The 19,006-nt window shown below is 42.1% G+C and overlaps 1 protein-coding gene across 1 annotated transcript; it reads right to left on the reverse strand.

Moving 5' to 3' along the window:
- LOC102174428 (protein SCO1 homolog, mitochondrial) lies at window positions 632–18,960 on the reverse strand. The gene is made up of 6 exons (XM_005694225.3): window positions 18,642–18,960; window positions 17,333–17,423; window positions 14,508–14,705; window positions 13,710–13,802; window positions 8,646–8,761; window positions 632–3,661 (listed from the first exon to the last, which is right to left on the reverse strand). Exons 1-6 carry the CDS (start codon window positions 18,924–18,926, stop codon window positions 3,527–3,529), a joined length of 918 nt encoding a protein of 305 aa, XP_005694282.2. The 5' UTR covers window positions 18,927–18,960; the 3' UTR covers window positions 632–3,526.

The raw sequence follows: 19,006 nt of genomic DNA on the forward strand, positions 1-19,006 counted from the left end.
AATAACAGCTCTATAAAAGACTCGAGTGGCACACGTGTTAGTTTAAGTGGTCATAACTGGAGCCTGAGAACACAACCTGAGTGGGTCCTTGCTATTTCTAAATGATACCCAGCCAGCATTTAACGGCAGTGACGATGGTGGGGAAGTGCTGTCTAGTCTTGAGCTTGACCTTGATCCATTAACATTTAATTTTTAAAGGGACACGTTGGTGGATTTCCAGTACAAAGACTAAAGTTGAAGATTCAAAGGAAATGCATCCAAAGTTTCCTGGTGGGGGAACAATGCTGACTTAAACATTCCAACTTTTCTGAGTACTACAAATGTTTATGTCACAATCATGGAAAGATTAATCAACTTTAAAAGACAGTCTTAAAATGAATAGAAAACAACCTGTAGGTTCTAAAGGGGAACATATGGCTAGAGGTTAATTGCACCTCATTAATAGGAATAACCACCCATATCTCTATAGAGTAATGTAACTAAGAACCACAGGTAAAATGTATTAACTCAATGGATGAAGAATGCTTGTGTGACTGGTCTTTGAAAGGGTAGTTCTTGCAACGTACACACACTCATACAACTTAAACTGTGCCATATGCAAAAAAAGAAAAGACATTACTTAGAGCAGTACTGGTGATCTGAAAATTTTAATTTCTTTTAACCTTATATTTAAAAACATAAGATATTTTATAATCTCTTATGCAGATATTCACAAATTCAAACCATTTAATGGGTTCACATTAGCTGTCAATCCCCACAGCGTTTTTACTGGTATTCAGCGAGTCTCAGCTTTTACACCTGACGTATCAGCTATCTCACTGATAGCCAGGTGCACACAGTACTTTTAGGCCTGCTGCATGGACAGGATTCTTATAATTTTCAAATAAATCCCATTTCTTAAAACAGTAATTCCACTGAAGTCCAGCAAAAACACAACCCACCCAGGTCAAGGTTTGCCAAGTGGTACTTTATTGAGACAGCCTTGACTTTAATTTCCTGAGGCTTACAATGAATGGGTGCCCCATGGGCAGTGTACCCTCTCCCTGCATCAGCTTTTGTCTGGCCCCCATGAGCACCCCGTGCTTCCCTTGTGGCTCAGCTGGTAAAGAATCTGCCTGCAATGCAGGAGAACTGGGATCGATCCCTGGGTTGGGAAGATCCCCTAGAGAAGGAAAAGGCTACCCACTCCAGTATTCTGGCCTGGAGAATTCCATGGACTGTATAGTCCATGGGCCTGTAAAGAGTTGGACACAACTGAGCAGCTTTCACTTTCAAAGGCACCCCACAGCCCTGGGACAGGCAGGGACCTGACCACAAACTGGGACCTAACTTCTAATGCAGATTCAGGAGTGAGGCCAGCACTTCATCTCTGGGAGTGTCCCCTCCTGCATAGAGACATTTGGACGTCATCTCTGAGGTCCTCTGTCCAACTTCTAAGCCTTTAAACTTGACACTGGAATGAAGAGCAAATAAACGGCCTTTTTCAAAAGCTTCTGTTCCTTTTCTGGATCATGACACAAGCTCTAACCTACAACAGCTGAGAATGAAGATTGAATTTTCTCCGGCATAAGCTTCTGCAAAGCGATCTGCACAAATGTTCTGTGGCTTAAAACAGACCATCTTTTTAAATGTTTGGCATTTCAGATACTTAAGATCTTTGTTATGTGAGACTAGGCTTTTACTGGGGCTTCCACTGTGGTTCAAAGTGTAAAGAATCTGCCTGCAATGCAGGAGACCAGGTTCTTTTAAGTTTCTCACCTTCTTGACAAGGTTCCTAGGAAAGTCATCCCAAACCAATTGACTTCTGCCTGCGGTTAGGTTTATATAAACTAAATCTGGGTAGTTTTGTATGAGGAGCCAAAGGGAGAATGGCACTGTGGCAGCCCACTAGGTGCCGTCACAAAGCATGACTGCCCCAGCTCTTGAACAGACGCTGTCTCATAGCTCTGGCGGCCAGAAGCCCCTGATCAAGGGATGGGCAGGGCTTATTTCTGAAGGCCTCTCTCCGTGTCTTCATGTGGTCTTCTCTCGGCTTGTGTCCCAATCTCTTCTTGTAATAACAACAGGAATGTTTGATGAGGGCCCACCTGAAAGGCCTCATTTTAACTTCTGAGAGACCCTGTCTCCTTACAGTCTCATTCTGAGGCACTGGGGTTAGAACTTCAACGAATATACGAATCCAGGGGATACATTTCAGCCCAGAACAGCTCCAGAGTTTGACTTTCTTCACACCCCTTCATGTAAATATCTGTAGTAGGTTTAACTTAAGTATTGAGAAGAGGATTTAAGAACCAAAAGATAGAGCCATGTCACATGCACAGAACTGATGTGAAGGGAAAGTCCATGTCTGATAAGGCACCACACCTGTCAGAGTGTGTGGAGGCTGGCAAAGGCTCTGCAGCAGCTTCAGGTGGAGAACAGTGACAAGACAGTCAAGTCCAGACTCCAGGGAAGTTAAATTCTGAAACAAAAGCCAGCGTCTCCCTTAATGGCTGTGACTCCAGCACTTTGTGGATGGACACGCCAGATGAGCAGAGGCCTCACCCAGATCCAAACCTGCCTTCCCCACATACCCCTGACCCCTAAAACAGCCTCTTGAAGCCCCAGTCCCCAGCCACTGCATCAGAGGAACCTGGGAGGCAGGTGTGAACCCAGCCCTGGGCCCGGGCGCCTGCACTTTAACAAGCACCTACCTACCAGCCCCAAGAGCTGTAAGCTGTCATCTCTGCACCCATGAGAAAGGCCATGCTTGTCCAAGCTGCAAAGCTGAGCACACCTTTATCTCAGAAAGTGTAGTCTAGCACAGGCAGGCAGGTACTTTGTACACACTCATGGTCCACATCCTCACACCCTCCGGGAGGTCCCTGGAAGCCCCACACATCATACTGCTAAAAATCACAAGAAAGACCCCTGGGGAACCCGATCTAATAGTTTGTCCCCAACAACAGATTCCCTCGCTCTGAGTAAAATCAGCACCCGCCGACAGGGGATCACACCGCAAACAATGACAATGATTCTCGCTCACAAGGGAGACTGTACTAATGCTTTCAAGCATAGAGATCAATTATGAATGTCAGAGAGCCTGGTCTGATTGCATCAGCCACCTCAAAGAGGAAAGCAAGCGACACTCCTCCTGGAAATTCAGTGCAACCTGTCTGAGCAAGGCCTCAAGACTCTGGAGAGGCAGCCACGTGACCAGAGGGCCCCACTCATGTGGGGAGATGCCTTGGATGTGTCTTTTCCAGCTGTATCCTTCCTTGAGGTCCATTCCATTGGTTTCAAGACAACTGGGTTCTCTGGTCTCAAGGCCACAATTTGGGAGACTTTGAGTTGTAATCTATACAGTTCCAAGAATTCATCCTTGATGAACCCAAGCGTAATATGCCCTGTCTAAAATTTAGATTTTCTCCTGGTATGAAGGCCTTTCTGCAGGCTGCAGTATGTACATGTATGTATTGGCTCCTACGGGAGATAAAGTCCTTCCTCTTTGGCAGGAGAATACAGCATGGCCATGGTGTGTTAGTTATTAGCTCTTTTTCCTGTGTGTCCTCATGTGTGCAGCAATTGAACCAGCTATTTCTGCATTCTTCTTGTTCTGGCCAAAATAATCTAGAAATTCACCATCTGGTCCAATCAAGTACATTATGATTGTATGATCCACCTGCAGAGAAAAGGGGAAAGATGACAAAAAGTTCACCAAAATAAGCTTCTTACTGTACTGAATAAATCCTGCAGGTAAGGTCCTAACCTCTGCAGCATCTATTATTTCCATCATTTATGGAATGGGCCTAAGTCTATTACAGTCAATTCACAACCACAAATTATCTAAAATCTTTTGTTTCAGAAATTTGCCCTAACTATTGCTTGACACATCAAGCGAGAACTTGGGATTCTTTCAGTTCAATCCTTAACACACTCATCTGCTGACAAGCACTTCCACGTGTCATCTTAACCCAGGAGACAGGTATTATCTGCTCTGCACTCACAATTCTGAGGAAAGAACACACTTCTAAGAAATGGCTGCTGCTGGCCTTCACAGAGCAGCCAAAGCTGTGGATCACTGATGCCTGCTTGGAAAGAATCCATGTTGACGAGTAAAATATTTTATCTGACCCCTTAACCATATCATAAAGAGATATCACATGGGATTAAAAGTGTTGGTGAGAAATTACTTTCTTTATTAAGTTCTTGGGTATGTTCTTTTATGTTTTTGGATGAACTAGTTATCATTCATCACATCCTTAATTCTACTTGCCATGTTTTGTGAGAAAAAACCCAGAACACTAACCACTAAACACATAATATATATAAATTCCAACACAGTATTTAGTTCGGATATTAGCGATTCAAAAGGAAACATGAAAATGAGCAGAAGACTTGGCCCTTGGAATCCTTGGTGTTTATTCCAGGCTTGACTGCTATTCGGCAAGACAAACACAGGAATGTGATCACACATACCAGACTGGAGACACCCCAAATATACCCGACACACAGGCTATGTCTGTGAAGCTGTCATGCTTTCACACACTCACATTCGTAAAGAGAGAGCAAATGGAAAGAGTCCTAGCCTACTCACATCGGAAAGAATGCAGACCTAGGGGCTCAGACAGCTGCTGCGCTCAGGGGTCTGGGGGTAACTCGCCTCAGGAGGACAGGGGCCTGCATTTCTCCAAACAGCTGACAGAGTCAGATCGAGGCCTCCAGGCGTCTCCTGACTCCCTATTCCACAGCTCACACCTCTTCTTTTTTCACCCCATTTCTTCCTTATTCCTGCTCTTTCTATTCTGTTCTCTCTCCTTAAAAAACCAGAATTTCAGTGTGCGTTGGCTTAATTTTATGAGTATCCCTCATATAAATTATATTCTTACACATAGTAAAAATACTGTCCCACCCAAACTGTCAGACTTGTCAGTGGCCACATCTCAGTGTTCACTGGGGTTGTGGGCAGAGCAAATTATCATGTTTCCACTGTAAAGTCTGAGTAGTTTCTAGTGCAGAGAAACGACACTACCATCTGCTGACAAGCACTTCCACGTGTCATCTTAACCCAGGAGACAGGTATTATCTGCTCTGCACTCAACAAACAGGCTCCAGGGGGGCAAGTGAGATAATTAGTAAGTGCCAGAGCAAGCTTAGAATCTAGATCTACCCCATTCCAAAGTCCATAATCTTTGGACTGTCTCACCACCGTCTCTGTAGGAATGCTAGGGAGCAACCACGCAGTGATTCTAACATGCAAGTTTGTACACACACATACACACTCCTTCAGACTCCCTAAGTTCTCCTCAGGGGCACCACTGCCACCAGGCCCTGCTGGATTCTTCCAGACAAGCCTTTTGCATTTATCAGTGTGTCAATACCCACCTATTTCTTTTTATGCAAATGTGACAACATATTATGGGGCTTCCCTTCTGGCTTAGTGGCAAAGAACCCACTTGCTAATGCAGGAGATGCAGGTTTCATCACTGGGTTGGGAAGAGCCCCTGGAGAGGGAAACGGCAACCTACGCCAGTATTCCTAACTGGGAAAGCCTAGGGACAGAGAAGCCTGGCGGCCCATAGTCCTTGGGGTCGCAAAGAGTCAGACACAACTGAGTAACCACCACCACACTATACTTGTTCCCCCACTTGGCAATATACTGGATGTTCTGTATCAGTACATGTAGAGAAGCCTTTTAAAAGATGGTTGCTTGGTTTTCAGTCCATTTACAAACAACACTGTAGGTTTTATCTGTAGGGCAGATTCCAAAAAATAGGGTCTCTAACCTAAAAAGTATTTAAATGCTGATGATAATACAAATGGCCTTCCGAAGAGGGCGTATCAGTTGAATCCCATCAACAAGGCATGGAAGTGCCAGTGGGTCCAATTTCACTTTATTTTCTCTTTCTGTAAATAAGATCAGGACAATATATTTGGCCTTTCTGATCCAACAGGTGAAAGATGACATCACATTATACAACTCACACTTCTTTTATTAAGACTGAACATCTCAGGTTTGAAGCCACGTGTATTCTTTCCCAAAAGTATTTTCTAACTAACACTTAGAAAATAATCCATTACACATATCACACGATGGCTTGCACACTTAGCTGTCAGGAACGTGTAGCATGTTCAGGTTATGCACACTATGGGTCTAAGGATGCCACAAGCATTCAAAGCCAGAAGCTCATCTCTGTTGCTACTGAGATTAAGAAAATCTCATTCCTCTACCTCTCCATCTTAAAGTACTCCCTCACTCCCTGCATGTCCTTAAATCTTAAGTTCCCCTACCATCTCAAGGAACAGAGTAACACTAGTATGAAAGAAACCAAGATGCTGGAGAATGTCTCCTCCTACTGGCTGATTTTGCAAGTGTATAGCAGTGAACTCGCTGATTCTTATCAAAACATCCCATTCTATGGTAGTAGATCAGTATTTATTTCTCAAAATGGGTCTCACATGGGTTCTAGAGGGCTTAAGAAATATCCATAAGATTTAAATACTCACATTTTAAAGGTCAAAAGATTAATACCCATATTCTGGATTATCTGCATGGCTATCTTAGGGTACAAATCTCAGCACCTGTGTTTGGTTTATGTTTATGAGCTCACTGGCACCTTGCCTTTCACTGCTGGTTATGGTCAGACAAGGGAAGATGCACTCTTACTATGTGAAGTAAGATTTTTCCTCAGTTGTCATGCTCTATTTTCTCTGTAATATTCTTGTGACATAGTGATGAATCATAAGAGACGTTCCAGCTGCAGAGCTGGTTTTGTAGAAAGACAGTCAGGACCCTGAATCCCTGGTGTGCCAGCAGCACCATGGCCAGCTTCCAGCTCAAAGCTTTCCAAGCATTTTTATCTGTCTGTCTGCCTATCTACCGTCTACCGCACTGCTCAACCTGTGGGATCTTAGTTCCCCAACCAGGGACTGAACTCTGGCCCTTGTAATGAAACCATGGAGTACTAACCACTGGACCACCAGGGAATTCCCTCAAGGTATTTTAAATAAAAAACGATGAGGGTCAGTCGACGATAGAGCTGGGTGTCTGACAGCAGCGTGACCCAAATCACATTCTTGTGGTAAGCAGTGCTCTGGGTTCAGCAAAGTATCTCTTAACATTAGCTGAATGCTTTAACTGAGTATTTTAGGTTGTTTGGTCTAATCTGTAAAATTTAACTTTAGGATTATGAGTTATAAGCATAAGACTAAGGAGTGTTAACTAGTTGACAACTGTGCGTATGTTTAATAAAGCTGTTCAACCCTGGAAGTCTGACTGACTATCTCAAATGCTCCCACTATTATCATAAGTTAAGCTCAAAACCAGTGAGTACAACTCTATTTTACAGAAAGATATAGAAGTCTGAAAAGCTCTCCTTTCTCCTTGGCTTCTTCTCATGCTGTTAGTGTGACAAGAGGAAACCACAGTAAGTCCTCCTACTTTGCTTAAACTTAAGAGTGCAAGAAAAAATGCTGGTTTTTCTCTTTTTCTCCCATGAACTCAAGTTTCCCTAAGTCTGTGAGGCACCAGAACTAAAAATAAGATTACTATGTGAGTTTAAGGCAAAGGGACCAGAAACACACCTTCAATTTAGGCCAGAGCATGGGGCGCCCACATGCTCCGGGTCCAAAGGTGGTGGGGAAATCGCAGTGGGCTGTAGAGGCAGCACTGCAGTGAGATGCTCCCTCTGCACATCCTCCTGGAAGCCGGCCATGGCGCTGCTGGCACACCAGGGATTCAGGGTCCTGACTGTCTTTCTACAAAACCAGCTCTGCAGCTGAACGTCTTTTATGATTCATCACTTTGTCACAAGAATATTACACAGAAAATAGAGCATGACAACTGAGGAAAAATCTTGAAATATTAAAATACAACCTAAGCCCTTCATGTGATAGGGAAGTATGTCCATGTTGGGAAGGAAACTGGGTGGGTAGGGGCGGTGCTTACGCTGCACTGAGAAACCACTGACAAGAGGAGGAACAAGGTGACTGAGACTCCTGGGTCTGCTGATGAATGTGAAGACAGCTCTCTAACATAAGGGCTGCAGAAGAACCACCTAATAGAATTTGTTCTTCATTTTTAAATAGCATATTGAACACCTAATTATGCAGAGCATAACAGTTGCAAACGCAACTAAACACAAAATTATGCAAATGTATAAAGTTGGTATGAAAAGAAATCTTAGAAAAAGTAACTGTCTATGGCTTTCTTTTCTCTTGGTTTTCAGAATTCTTACTCACTCAACCCAAAAATGCAGGTGCCTAAGGCCTAATACTTCTCAAAAGGAGTATACTTCTTAAACCTCTTCATTAGAGGGCAGAGAGAACCAATAGTGTTTATAAACTAAAAATGTGCTTTGCCCAAAATGATTATTTTATCTCTAGTGAATTTAAGATATCCTAGATTTTAATATACTGCTCTACAATTTTATGTGCCATGAGAAAAGCGGGCAATTAAATAAACTATTAGAACAAAAACTATAAATTAATCATCCTTCAAAAACTACATATACTTTCCTATCCTCTCAAGCATCCCTAAGGAATTTGCTATCATCTCAGATTATTTACCGTTTTCATTTTGCTTTTAAAGCCAGTCGCCATGGAAAGCTTGTAAATGTCTGAGACCTGGGAGCCCGCCCAGGTATTGAAACCGAGCATTTACTTACTATGTAGTCCTCATCTTCGTCCTTGGGGCCAGGGCTGTAGTACACTCTGAATGCTCTGGCCACTTGATCGATCTCTTCTTTTGTGCCAGTCAAGCCAATCAGTTTGGGAGAAAATTCTAAATAAAAAATGAGAAAGACAGTGAAAAAGAAGAGGCAGAAAACAACCATCCCTACTTCAAAGAACAGTTATAAAGGTACTGCCACTTTCTTCCTGCGAGTCCCTAAATGGTTTTTCATGTTTCAAAGAAGAAATTCATCTAAAACAAATGAAAAATTTCCTCTGTGATATGTGTCACACTCACCAAGACAGACCACACTGGAATTAAACCAGAAATCAGTAGCAGAAAGATATCTGGAAAATCCCCAAAACACATGGAAATTAAACACACTTCTAAACAACACATGGGCCAAAGAAGAAATCTCAAGAGAAACTTAAAAATCAAAAAGGAAACACAACTTATTGAAGGCATATAGTAGAAAAGAAGACATAAAACCTGTAAGTTCCTACCTTAGGATCTAGAAAAAGAGCAAATTAAATCCAAAGTATGCAGAAGAGAATTGGAGCAGAAATCAATGAAACTTAAAACAGGGTATTAATAGAGAAGAGCAATGAAACCACAAGTTCTTGATAATGTATGTCAAATCCTTTCATGATTATCTAATAAAGCTGGAAGCAATGTATTTTAATTATGTGTCTTAACTTTTGTTAATTTAGTTGTTTTTAAACATTTAGGTAAAGTTCTGAGATATGCTGAAATTGAAAGATATTCTTGTGAATTAAGCATGACAGTTTTCCATTGCATCATGAGAAAAAACTTGGCTGATGATTAGTTCATGCCAAGTCAGAATACCTGTGCCTCATTTTCCAGCACATAATCTCACAGCACGCATTTGCGATTAAGTTTTTGGAATTTGCGTAAGTAAGCTGGGGAAGTCACTTACAACACTTGGATTCATCTGACCATTGAGCTGAGTCCAGCATTTAACAGCAGCACTTTCTTTCAAAGGGAGAAGCTCATTATCATCCTCTGGTCTAACTCATTCTAAACTGAAAAACTGCTCAGAAACTAAAAAAGCAAGGTGGTCTGTCTTACTTCCCCATCCTCTGAGTAAATGAAGAGAAGCTAAGTGAAGCCTGAACTAGCTGCACATCCAAACCTTTTAAAACAATTGCTGAAACTCCAGTAATTTTCTAAATATCAATTTAAATACTTAGAATTCTCCCCAAATGCAACTAGAAATGGTATCATCATCAACCACTGTACTGACTAATGAAGAATATTACCATAGGGTCTTGGTATTTCCATTAGGTACAGCAACTCAAACATCTACTCATTTGGGGATACCTAAGTTTGGTTAGTATGTGATGATAAGTAAAAGTCAGTATGACTTTTAAACTTGAGATCATTTTTATCATCATATTTAAATTTGAGATCATTTATTACCCAATGAGTTACACCCGCTTTTAAAAAATAACAATGCTATTGCTCCAATTTCTGACAAACCTGTAAGCTGTGGATATAAATTTTGCTTATAATAAAAATTCTAAAACTTCAGTAAGAAAATAATCCTTTGTAACCTTGGGTTAGGCAAGTATTTCTCACAGATGAAACCAAAAAAATTATCCATTAATATAAAAGAACAAACTAATAAATGGAACTTCTCCAAAATGAAACTATGAAGTGAAAAGTTAGAGTCACTCAGTTGTGTTTATGAATATACAGTCCATGGAATTCTCCAGGCCAGAATACTGGAGTGGGTAGCCTTTTCCTTCTCCAGGGGATCTTCCCAACCCAAAGACTGAACCCAGGTCTCTCGCATTGCAGGCAGATTCTTTACCAGCTGACTCACAAGGGAAGCCCTCCAAAATGGAAACTGCTCTTCAAAATACATGGCTGACATGACAAGCCATAGGCTAAAAGGAAATATCAGCAAATCATGCACCTAATAAAAGACTTTTATCAGGAATATAAATAATAAGCAAATACTTACGTAAAATAAAACAAACAGCTCCATAAAAATGAAAGATGTGGAGACACTTTACCAAAGATATATAGATGGCAAGCAACAGCATGAAAAGATGCTTAATATTAAAAGTTATTAAGGGAAATGCATTATTAAAACCACAATGAGACACCACTAGAACACCTACTGAAGCGGCTAAAATTAAAAAGACTGACCCTACCAAGTGGGGAAAGGATGTGGAGGAGCTGGAGCTCTCATATGGTGCCAGTGGGAGTGTAAAAATGCACAACCACTTTGGGAAAAAGTCTGCCAGCTTCTTAAAAAAGTTAAGCACTCACCTATTACTTGACCTAGCCACTCCACTCCGAGGTATTTACTCAAGGGCAATGAAGGCATGCGTCCATACAAAGAGGTGCACACGAGTGCTCTCAACAGCTTTATTTGTAAGGATCAGAGACTGGAAATAACTCCAGTGTGCATCAATGGGATACTACCGAACAATAACAATGAATAAACTATTGATGCACACCATAACACGGATGAATCCCAACACAATTATACTGAAGGTGTGTGTCCGTGTATGTGTGTTAGTCGCTCAGTAATGTCTGACTCTGTGACCCCATGGGGTGTAGCCCACCAGGCTCCTCCATCCATGGGATTTTCCAGGCAAGAATACTGGAGTGGGTTGCCATTTTCTTCTTCAGGGGATCTTCCTGATTCAGGGATCGAACCCAGGTCTCCTGCACTGCAGGCTGGCTCTTTGCTGTCTGAGCCAACATGGATGAATCTCAACATAATTATACTGAAGGAAGTCATTAAAAAAAACAGCATATACTGTATAATCCCATTTACATAAACTTATAAATCTGCAAACTAATCTGTATCGACAGAAAGCAGATAAGTGGCTGCCTGGAGATAGAAGGTAGGTGCAGGGGAGAGACATGAACAGCAAGGACACATGGAAGCTGACGGGGGTGATGGATACGTTCACTCGGACTGTGGTGATGATGTTCCGAGTTCCATGTGTCAAAAGGAACACACTATGCTGTACTTTCGGAGAAGGCAATGGCACCCCACTCCAGTACTCTTGCCTGGAAAATCCCATGGACGGAGGGGCCTGGTAGGCTGCAGTCCATGGGGTCGCTAAGAGTCAGAGACGACTGAGCGACTTCACTTTCACTTTTCACACATTGGAGAAGGAAATGGCAACCCACTCCAGTGTTCTTGCCTGGAGAATCCCAGGGACAGGGAAGCCTGGTGGGCTGCTGTCTATGGGGTCACACAGAGTTGGACACGACTGAAGTGACTTAGCAGCAGCAGCAGCAGCATGCTGTACTCTAAGTACTCTTTTTATATATCAACCATCTCTCATTACATGTGTTAAATAATAAAACATACAGCAGGTCTTTCATAAAACACATTTGAAAATGACTCAAAGTTCTCGATATGTATTAGGTGTCATATAATAAAAGTAATTAGAAAACAATTCATTAGTCCTTCTGACCAATAGCTTAAATCAATTTCACCATAATTAAAATCGAAATTCCTGATTTTTAAGCACCCATGTTCCACACACTAGTATAACCACAAAACCTGTCTGATCAGATTTTTACTCATTATTATTATTTTTTTGCTTCCAGTGTTTAATCACACAAATTTTAACAAGTCATTCTTTTCTTTCCTTTTACATATTTTCTTACTTGAATTATATTTAATTGAATTACGGCAGATTTACAATACTGTGTTCTCATCACTTTTTTTAGCTGAAAAAACTTGAATTCAGAGAAATTACCCAAACTCATAAGAATCTAAATTTTCACCCTTAATTCTACCATAATTTCCAGCCTTTAAAAGTACCTTCTAATAGGCTTTAAGTACAAGTTGAGATGTTTGAACTGAAATTCTTCCTTAAAACAGCTATGTGTTTATCATTTATACTTTAGATTTGTAAAATATGCACTGAGTTCAAAAATGTGTTTATATTTAGTTATTTTTCTTTAATCTCCCAATGAACATACTCCAAGAACGCATATTTGCCCTAATTTTACAAAAGGGAGAATGAGGTTCTGAGCTGGAATCAGAAGCAACTGAACTTCAGTTCAGTTCAATAGCTCAGTCATGTCTGACTCTTCGCGACCCTATGGACTACAGCACACCAGGCTTTCCTGTCCATCACTGACTCCCAGAGTTCACTCAAATTTATGTCCATCGAGTCGGTGATGCCTTCCAACCATCTCATCCTCTGCAATCCCTTTTTCTTCCTGCCTTCAATCTTTCCTAGCATCAGGGTCTTTTCCAATGAGTCAGTTCTTCGCATCAGGTGGCCAAAGTATTGGAGTTTCAGCTTCAGCATCAGTCCTTCCAATGAATATTCAGGACTGATTTCCTTTAGGATTGACTGGTTGGATCTCCTTGCTGTCCAAGGGACTCTCAAGAGTCTTCTCCAACACCACAGTTCAAAAGCATCAATTCTTCAGCACTCAGCTTTCTTTAGAGTTCAACTCTCACATCCATACATGACTACTGGAAAAACCATAGCTTTGACTAGATGGACATTTGTTGCCAAAGTAATGTCTCGGCTTTTTAATATGCAGTCTAGGCTGGTCACAGCTTTTCTTGCAAGGAGTAAGTGTCTTAATTTCATGGCTGCAGTCACCATGTGCAGTGATTTTGGAAGCCAAGAAAATAAAGTCTGTCACTGTTTCCATTGTTTCCCCATCTATTTGCCATGAAGTGTTGGGACCAGATGCCATGATCTTAGTTTTCTGAATGTTGAATTTTAAGCCAACTTTTTCACTCTCTTCTTTCATTTCATCGAGAGGCTCCTGATGAATTGCTCAGAAGCAATTACGGCCTCTCAACTCAAGGCTCTCTCTTTCTTTTTTGATATATGAAGACTAAGTTCAACCCTTCCCCTGTGACAAAATAATTTACTTACCAGCCAGAGTCACAGTTCTGAGCCACTTTCTATCCACCTGTACAACGAGTGATGGTACCACCTGTCCCTGTATCTCATAAGGCACTGCAAGGTTCGAGTGAGCTGATCTTTCAAAAGCTCTAACCACTAAACAGACATGAAGTGTGGGAAATAAAAAATACCTTTTACATAATTGGCGATGGCTTCTTTTGTGTCCCTCTCTGGGTCAATAGTGATGAAAAGTGGAGTTAAATTTGGCAGAGTTGGAATACTGTCTGAAAGAAAGTTCTTGTTAGTCATTATTTACATTCTAAGGGAGAAGACAAGTAGCAATCACAGCATTGTGCAGCACAGCAAGGCGGTCAGGCAACACAAAGGGACAGCTAACACCGATAGGGGAGGGGAGATGAGCCTCAGGAAGTGCAGGTACACACACGTCTGTGGTGCAATCAGACACAAATCCTAGTAAACACCCGCACCAGTGCGGACATGCTGTTACTCAGAATCACATCATATGGACATCCTGACTTCTAATCCAATCCAGTGTTGGTAGGATTCCCGCCCCCGACTCCCCCCACAACCATTTCTCAAGTGCCAGGAAACTATCAATAACGTCTGAATATCCGGGAACAATTCATTTCCTAGTCTAACCAGCAGTCACCGGGGGAAAGACAATGGCACGGTTTGTGATGAAAGGCTACAAAAACCAGAGGACACAAGGCAGAGCTAAGGGAGACCCAGACCACACCGACATTTTTAAGCAATCTAACGTTTAGCATCAAAACAAACTCCTCCTTGGTGGAGAATAAGGTCACAGGAATCACAGCAACTAACAAGTCTAACACTGAGATTATTATGTTCTCACAAACTGAATAATTACAACCCTCCACTTATCAGTAACATAAGAATATAAAAAGCATAGTAACCTTAAGGGTATCAAGTAAACATGTACTTTTTACAGAATGAGACAGCTTTCTTACCTATTTCATCCACGACTTGAATCATTTTTTCTAGTTCTTCTGGACAGATATCAGGACAATGAGTAAAACCAAAATAAATCAATACCCATTGACCCAGGTAGTCCTTATCAGTTTTGGGCTCGCCAGTATGAGTTGTGAGGGAAAATGGGCCCCCAAGTAAAGGCTTTCCAATGCTCCGCTGCCGTTCCTTCTCCAGTTCTTAAAAAAACACAAACAGAAGGAGAGGGGAAAAAAGTCAATCTAACCACAGGCACTCAAATGCCTGATCTATGGTTCACACTATATTAATGACTGTGGGCATAAAATTTGGAAGAAAGAGCCTGTTTCCAAGAAGCTTAAAAATATATATTTTAAGAGAAATAAGCATAAAGTAAAATGAAATGAAATGCTATTGTACATAATAAGGACTATAAAAAAAAGCAGTAAAAAAAATTTTCTTCCTCTTCCAGAACAATTCAATCCTTAACCATTAGGTGTGGCCATGATGGGGTGGAGGAGGGTCACAGCAGAACAGAATGTCTGAGACCAAGTGGGAAAGGTAGGGGCCTGGCAGTGATGTTGGAGCCTGAGTGTGCAGGAGGGCAGCTGCATGGGGAGAGGACAGAAGAAATGTGACCTTAGTTACATACAGGAGCCTGATCAAATAAGTGAATATGTTAAACGTAAGTGTTAAAACAAATGGAAAAGGAGTTAGGACGATGGAAAGAGACAGCAGAACAAACCTTGAAATGTTGGAAAGAAATGGGAGGTAGCATATGAACTCTCGGTTTCAATACATATAGATACAGAAGTAAATGCAGCTATAAACATGTATATCTCTTTCCTAGCTCTGTCCACTAAAAGGACGCAGGAGTGGACACACCCCAACAACAACGAGCTCATATCCTGACTTCCAAATATCATCATCTTCCACTAAAGGGAAATGAGGCTCTTTAGAGAAATGGCTGGTACCAGGGTTAGGGCAGAGAAAGTACACGATCCCAGAACATTCTACCACACTAGAATTAAGGATGAACTCAAAAGAATATTGGAGGACTGTTGGAAGGAAACAAGAGTCTGTTCGCAGGAACTCCCATGGACCAATCTGGGACAATGGGAGCGTCAAACTAAAGAGAATAATGGACTACAACTCACTGGCTTGCAAGAAAATCATAAGCCCACACTGACATAAATACATGAAATGAATCTGATGGAGAAGAGAATATTTACATGCATAAATACAGAACATTTACATACGTAAATGGACATCACAAAACACACAATTACATCTTCCGTAGAGAAGAGTGACAGACACCACCTTAATCAAGTGATCAGACTGAACTTTATCAGTAACGGGACAAACTGAAATCACGTGACACCTGATTAAATGCAACAAGAACACAGCATCCTCAATCTAATCAGGAGAAAATACCAGAAAAACCCAAACTAAGGGACGGTCTGAAAAATAACTGGCCTGTAATCTTCCAAGCTGTCAAGGTCATGACAGTCAGGTAAAGGCTGCAAAACTGTTAGAGACTGAAGGAGAACAGAGAGAGAACTAGCTATGAGGTGTGGTTCAACACTGGATCTTTCTGCTGTAAAAGGAGGGCAACAGTTGTGACTTCCCTGGCAATCCAAAGGTTAAGACTGTGCGCTTCCACTGCAGGGAGTGAGGGTTCAATCCCTAGTAGGGGAACAAAGATCCCATGAGGAACGGCCAAAAAATGTTTAAAAAATAAAAGGAGGGTATCATTTGCAAAACTTGAACAAGATCTGAAGACTGAACAGCAGTAATTTTCTGATTTTGTTGACTGTATTGTGGTCATGTTGAATAATGTCCTTGTTTGTAGAAAATACACAATAAAGTATTTGGAAATGACCATGTCAGCATCATCTCAAAAATACTCTCACTTTTAATACTGTTTCATAATACAAGTTTTTACAAAACAAGACTATTAACAGAAGGTGAAAATTCCAAACTAAAGTCAAAAGAAGCTTGGGTTTTCTAGAACTGTCTCTACTATTACTTTCCTAGTTTGTCAAGTTTGTTTCATTTTGAAACTGAAGCAACTGAAGTACATAGTAAAATATGAAAATCGTAATTAGTAAAACACTGCTTGCTACATGAAAGAAATATATCTGTGTATCAGTATGGTGCTAATATTCCTAAGGTTCTAAAGCCTACATATTCTCACTCCCAGATATAAACATTATCCTTTGTATAATGGCTTCAAAAGAGACTCTCTAAAGAATCAAAACAGAGTGATACTTTAGGGATTTCCTAGAAACTTCTAAAACAAACCTTAAAAGTCCTGAAATACTCACTAAAATATAAAGTTCTTGTAAACAATTTCTAAACCCCAAGAGTTAATCCAGAGTAGCTCCTGGCGTTCCCACGCCAGGTCCTCATAACGTCCCCTGGCCGGGCAGAACCTCATCGAGTGAAGTCCTTTGCTTCTGTGTCTGCTTCACTCAATGCACGCCTCGATGGCTGGACTGCACCTTAGTCATCTCTGTACCCTCTGGACTTCTTACCATCTGCATCCTAATCTGTCCACAGTAAGTCTTTCCACACAGCTGGACAGTGTGCCCTGAACAGAGAGGACAGTGGGAAAACGGATGAAACCCAAATAAAGTTTGTAGTATAGTGAATAGTCATGGTTATACAAGATGTTAACATTAGGTGAGGATAACGTGAAAGATACGTGGGAACTCTGTCATTTTTACAACTCTACCATAAACATAAAATTATTTCAAGATACAAAGCTTAACACCACCACCACCAAGATGCTAGTCCATAGCCAGGAAGGGTTATAGTAAGAGCTCACTGGATGGCATCTACTTACTCTCCGTCTTTTCTTTCTTGAAGTACTTCATTCCAGCCAATAAAGCTCCTCCAATAGCAAATGTGACGGCTAAAGACTTCCAGGAAACAGGCTACTGGGGCAGAGATTTCAAAATTAAAAGTATTAGTAAACTTCACTTAATTACACTAAATTTATTGCAGTAGTTTCTAAAATACATACACAGCAGCCTCAATCTTGTTAAACAGACAGGATGTTTCACAGTACCTTGGGATGAAAAAACACAGTTGCATCTGAGCTCCTAACACAATTACTAAGGCACTTCTTTCCAAGGGAACGTTCCCTAAATCAATTTCTGTTCACCTGAAAAAAGCATCCAAGGCTCAAGCACCATGAGTGTTACCCCGTGTGACTGAGATCCCAACTGCTGATTTAAAAATCCGTTAATCACCTGCTTGTGCAGATACTGAGAAATAAACCAAATAAATCTGGGAGGTGAAGCTAAATCTGGTTTCCAGAAGTAACAAAGCCAAAGTAGAAGAGACTTAAAAGTGGAACTTCTTGCAAATGGCATCGTTATTTCTTTGTACTTTCTTCCAAGTCCCGCAATAAGTAAAATAACTCATTAATCTTCCTCCAGCTCCAATAACCACTTCTCTTACTTATCACTACAGCCTAGTGGCTCCTAAGTTCCTTTGGGGTCCTAGAATCCTGGAAAAACCAAAGGGAAAAAGGCATACCCAGCACGCAACCATGACGCACATTTTCTCAGTATCAGCATACAACACACCAAGCCTCGGAAGGGAGAGTCGAGTGACAAACTATAAAAACGTTAACTCTTTAATTATGGCAAACTTACGGTTGAGACCCCCTGAAAAAACCTGAAACTTATTTTCTTCCCGCAATAGCTAACTAAAATCCAAGTCCGGTATCTTTCTTTAATGCTGGAAGTGAAAGTCGCTCAGTCGTGTCCGACTCTTTGCGACCCCATGGACTATACAGTCTATGGAATTCTGCAGGCCAGAATACTGGAGTGGGTAGCCTTTCCCTTCTCCAGGGGATCTTCCCAATCCAGGATCGAACCCAGATCTCCCGCATTGAAGGCGGATTCTTTATCAGGTGGGACTCTTTACCAGCTGAGCCACAAGGGAAGCCCCTTTAATGACGAGGGTACGTGCAAAACGGAAGGGAACGCGGGGTGAGAATCTGTGACTCAGGTGAGCAGGCTGAGTAGAGGTCAACCTGAGGCCAGGTAGCGTGGTTTCTGAGGTCATGACCAAGTGGTATGGGAAGGGCGCAGGGCTGACCGACAGCCGAGACTAGCAAAGGCAAGGCTCTGGTATGTACTCACCCCGGGCTTCGAGGGGCGCATGGGGTCTCCGCTGCCCTTCCGCTCCGGTCCTGACGACCCGGGCGGGGGCGGCATTGCAGTGCTGAGGGGGCGGCTCCCCAGGCAGCAGGCAGCGAGCCCCGAGGCCCGCCATGCCTCCTCTGGCCTCGCGCAGAGCCGCCCTAGCAAGACGCTAGCAGTCTCCTTCCTTGGGCCCCAAACCCCGAATCTGCGAGGCAAGAGACGCCAAACTTGGCGGCCCGGAAGCCGCATTATCCAGCCGGGCGCGAGCAACAGCCCCACCATGAGCTCGAGAGACCGCGCCTCCTTTGACCCGCCCCTCGACTTCCGGCGCCGTTTCCGCCTCCTCCGGAAGTGAGGGAGAG

The sequence above is a fragment of the Capra hircus genome, chromosome 19 (genome assembly GCF_001704415.2).
Source record: "Capra hircus breed San Clemente chromosome 19, ASM170441v1, whole genome shotgun sequence".
Lineage (NCBI taxonomy): Eukaryota > Metazoa > Chordata > Mammalia > Artiodactyla > Bovidae > Capra > Capra hircus.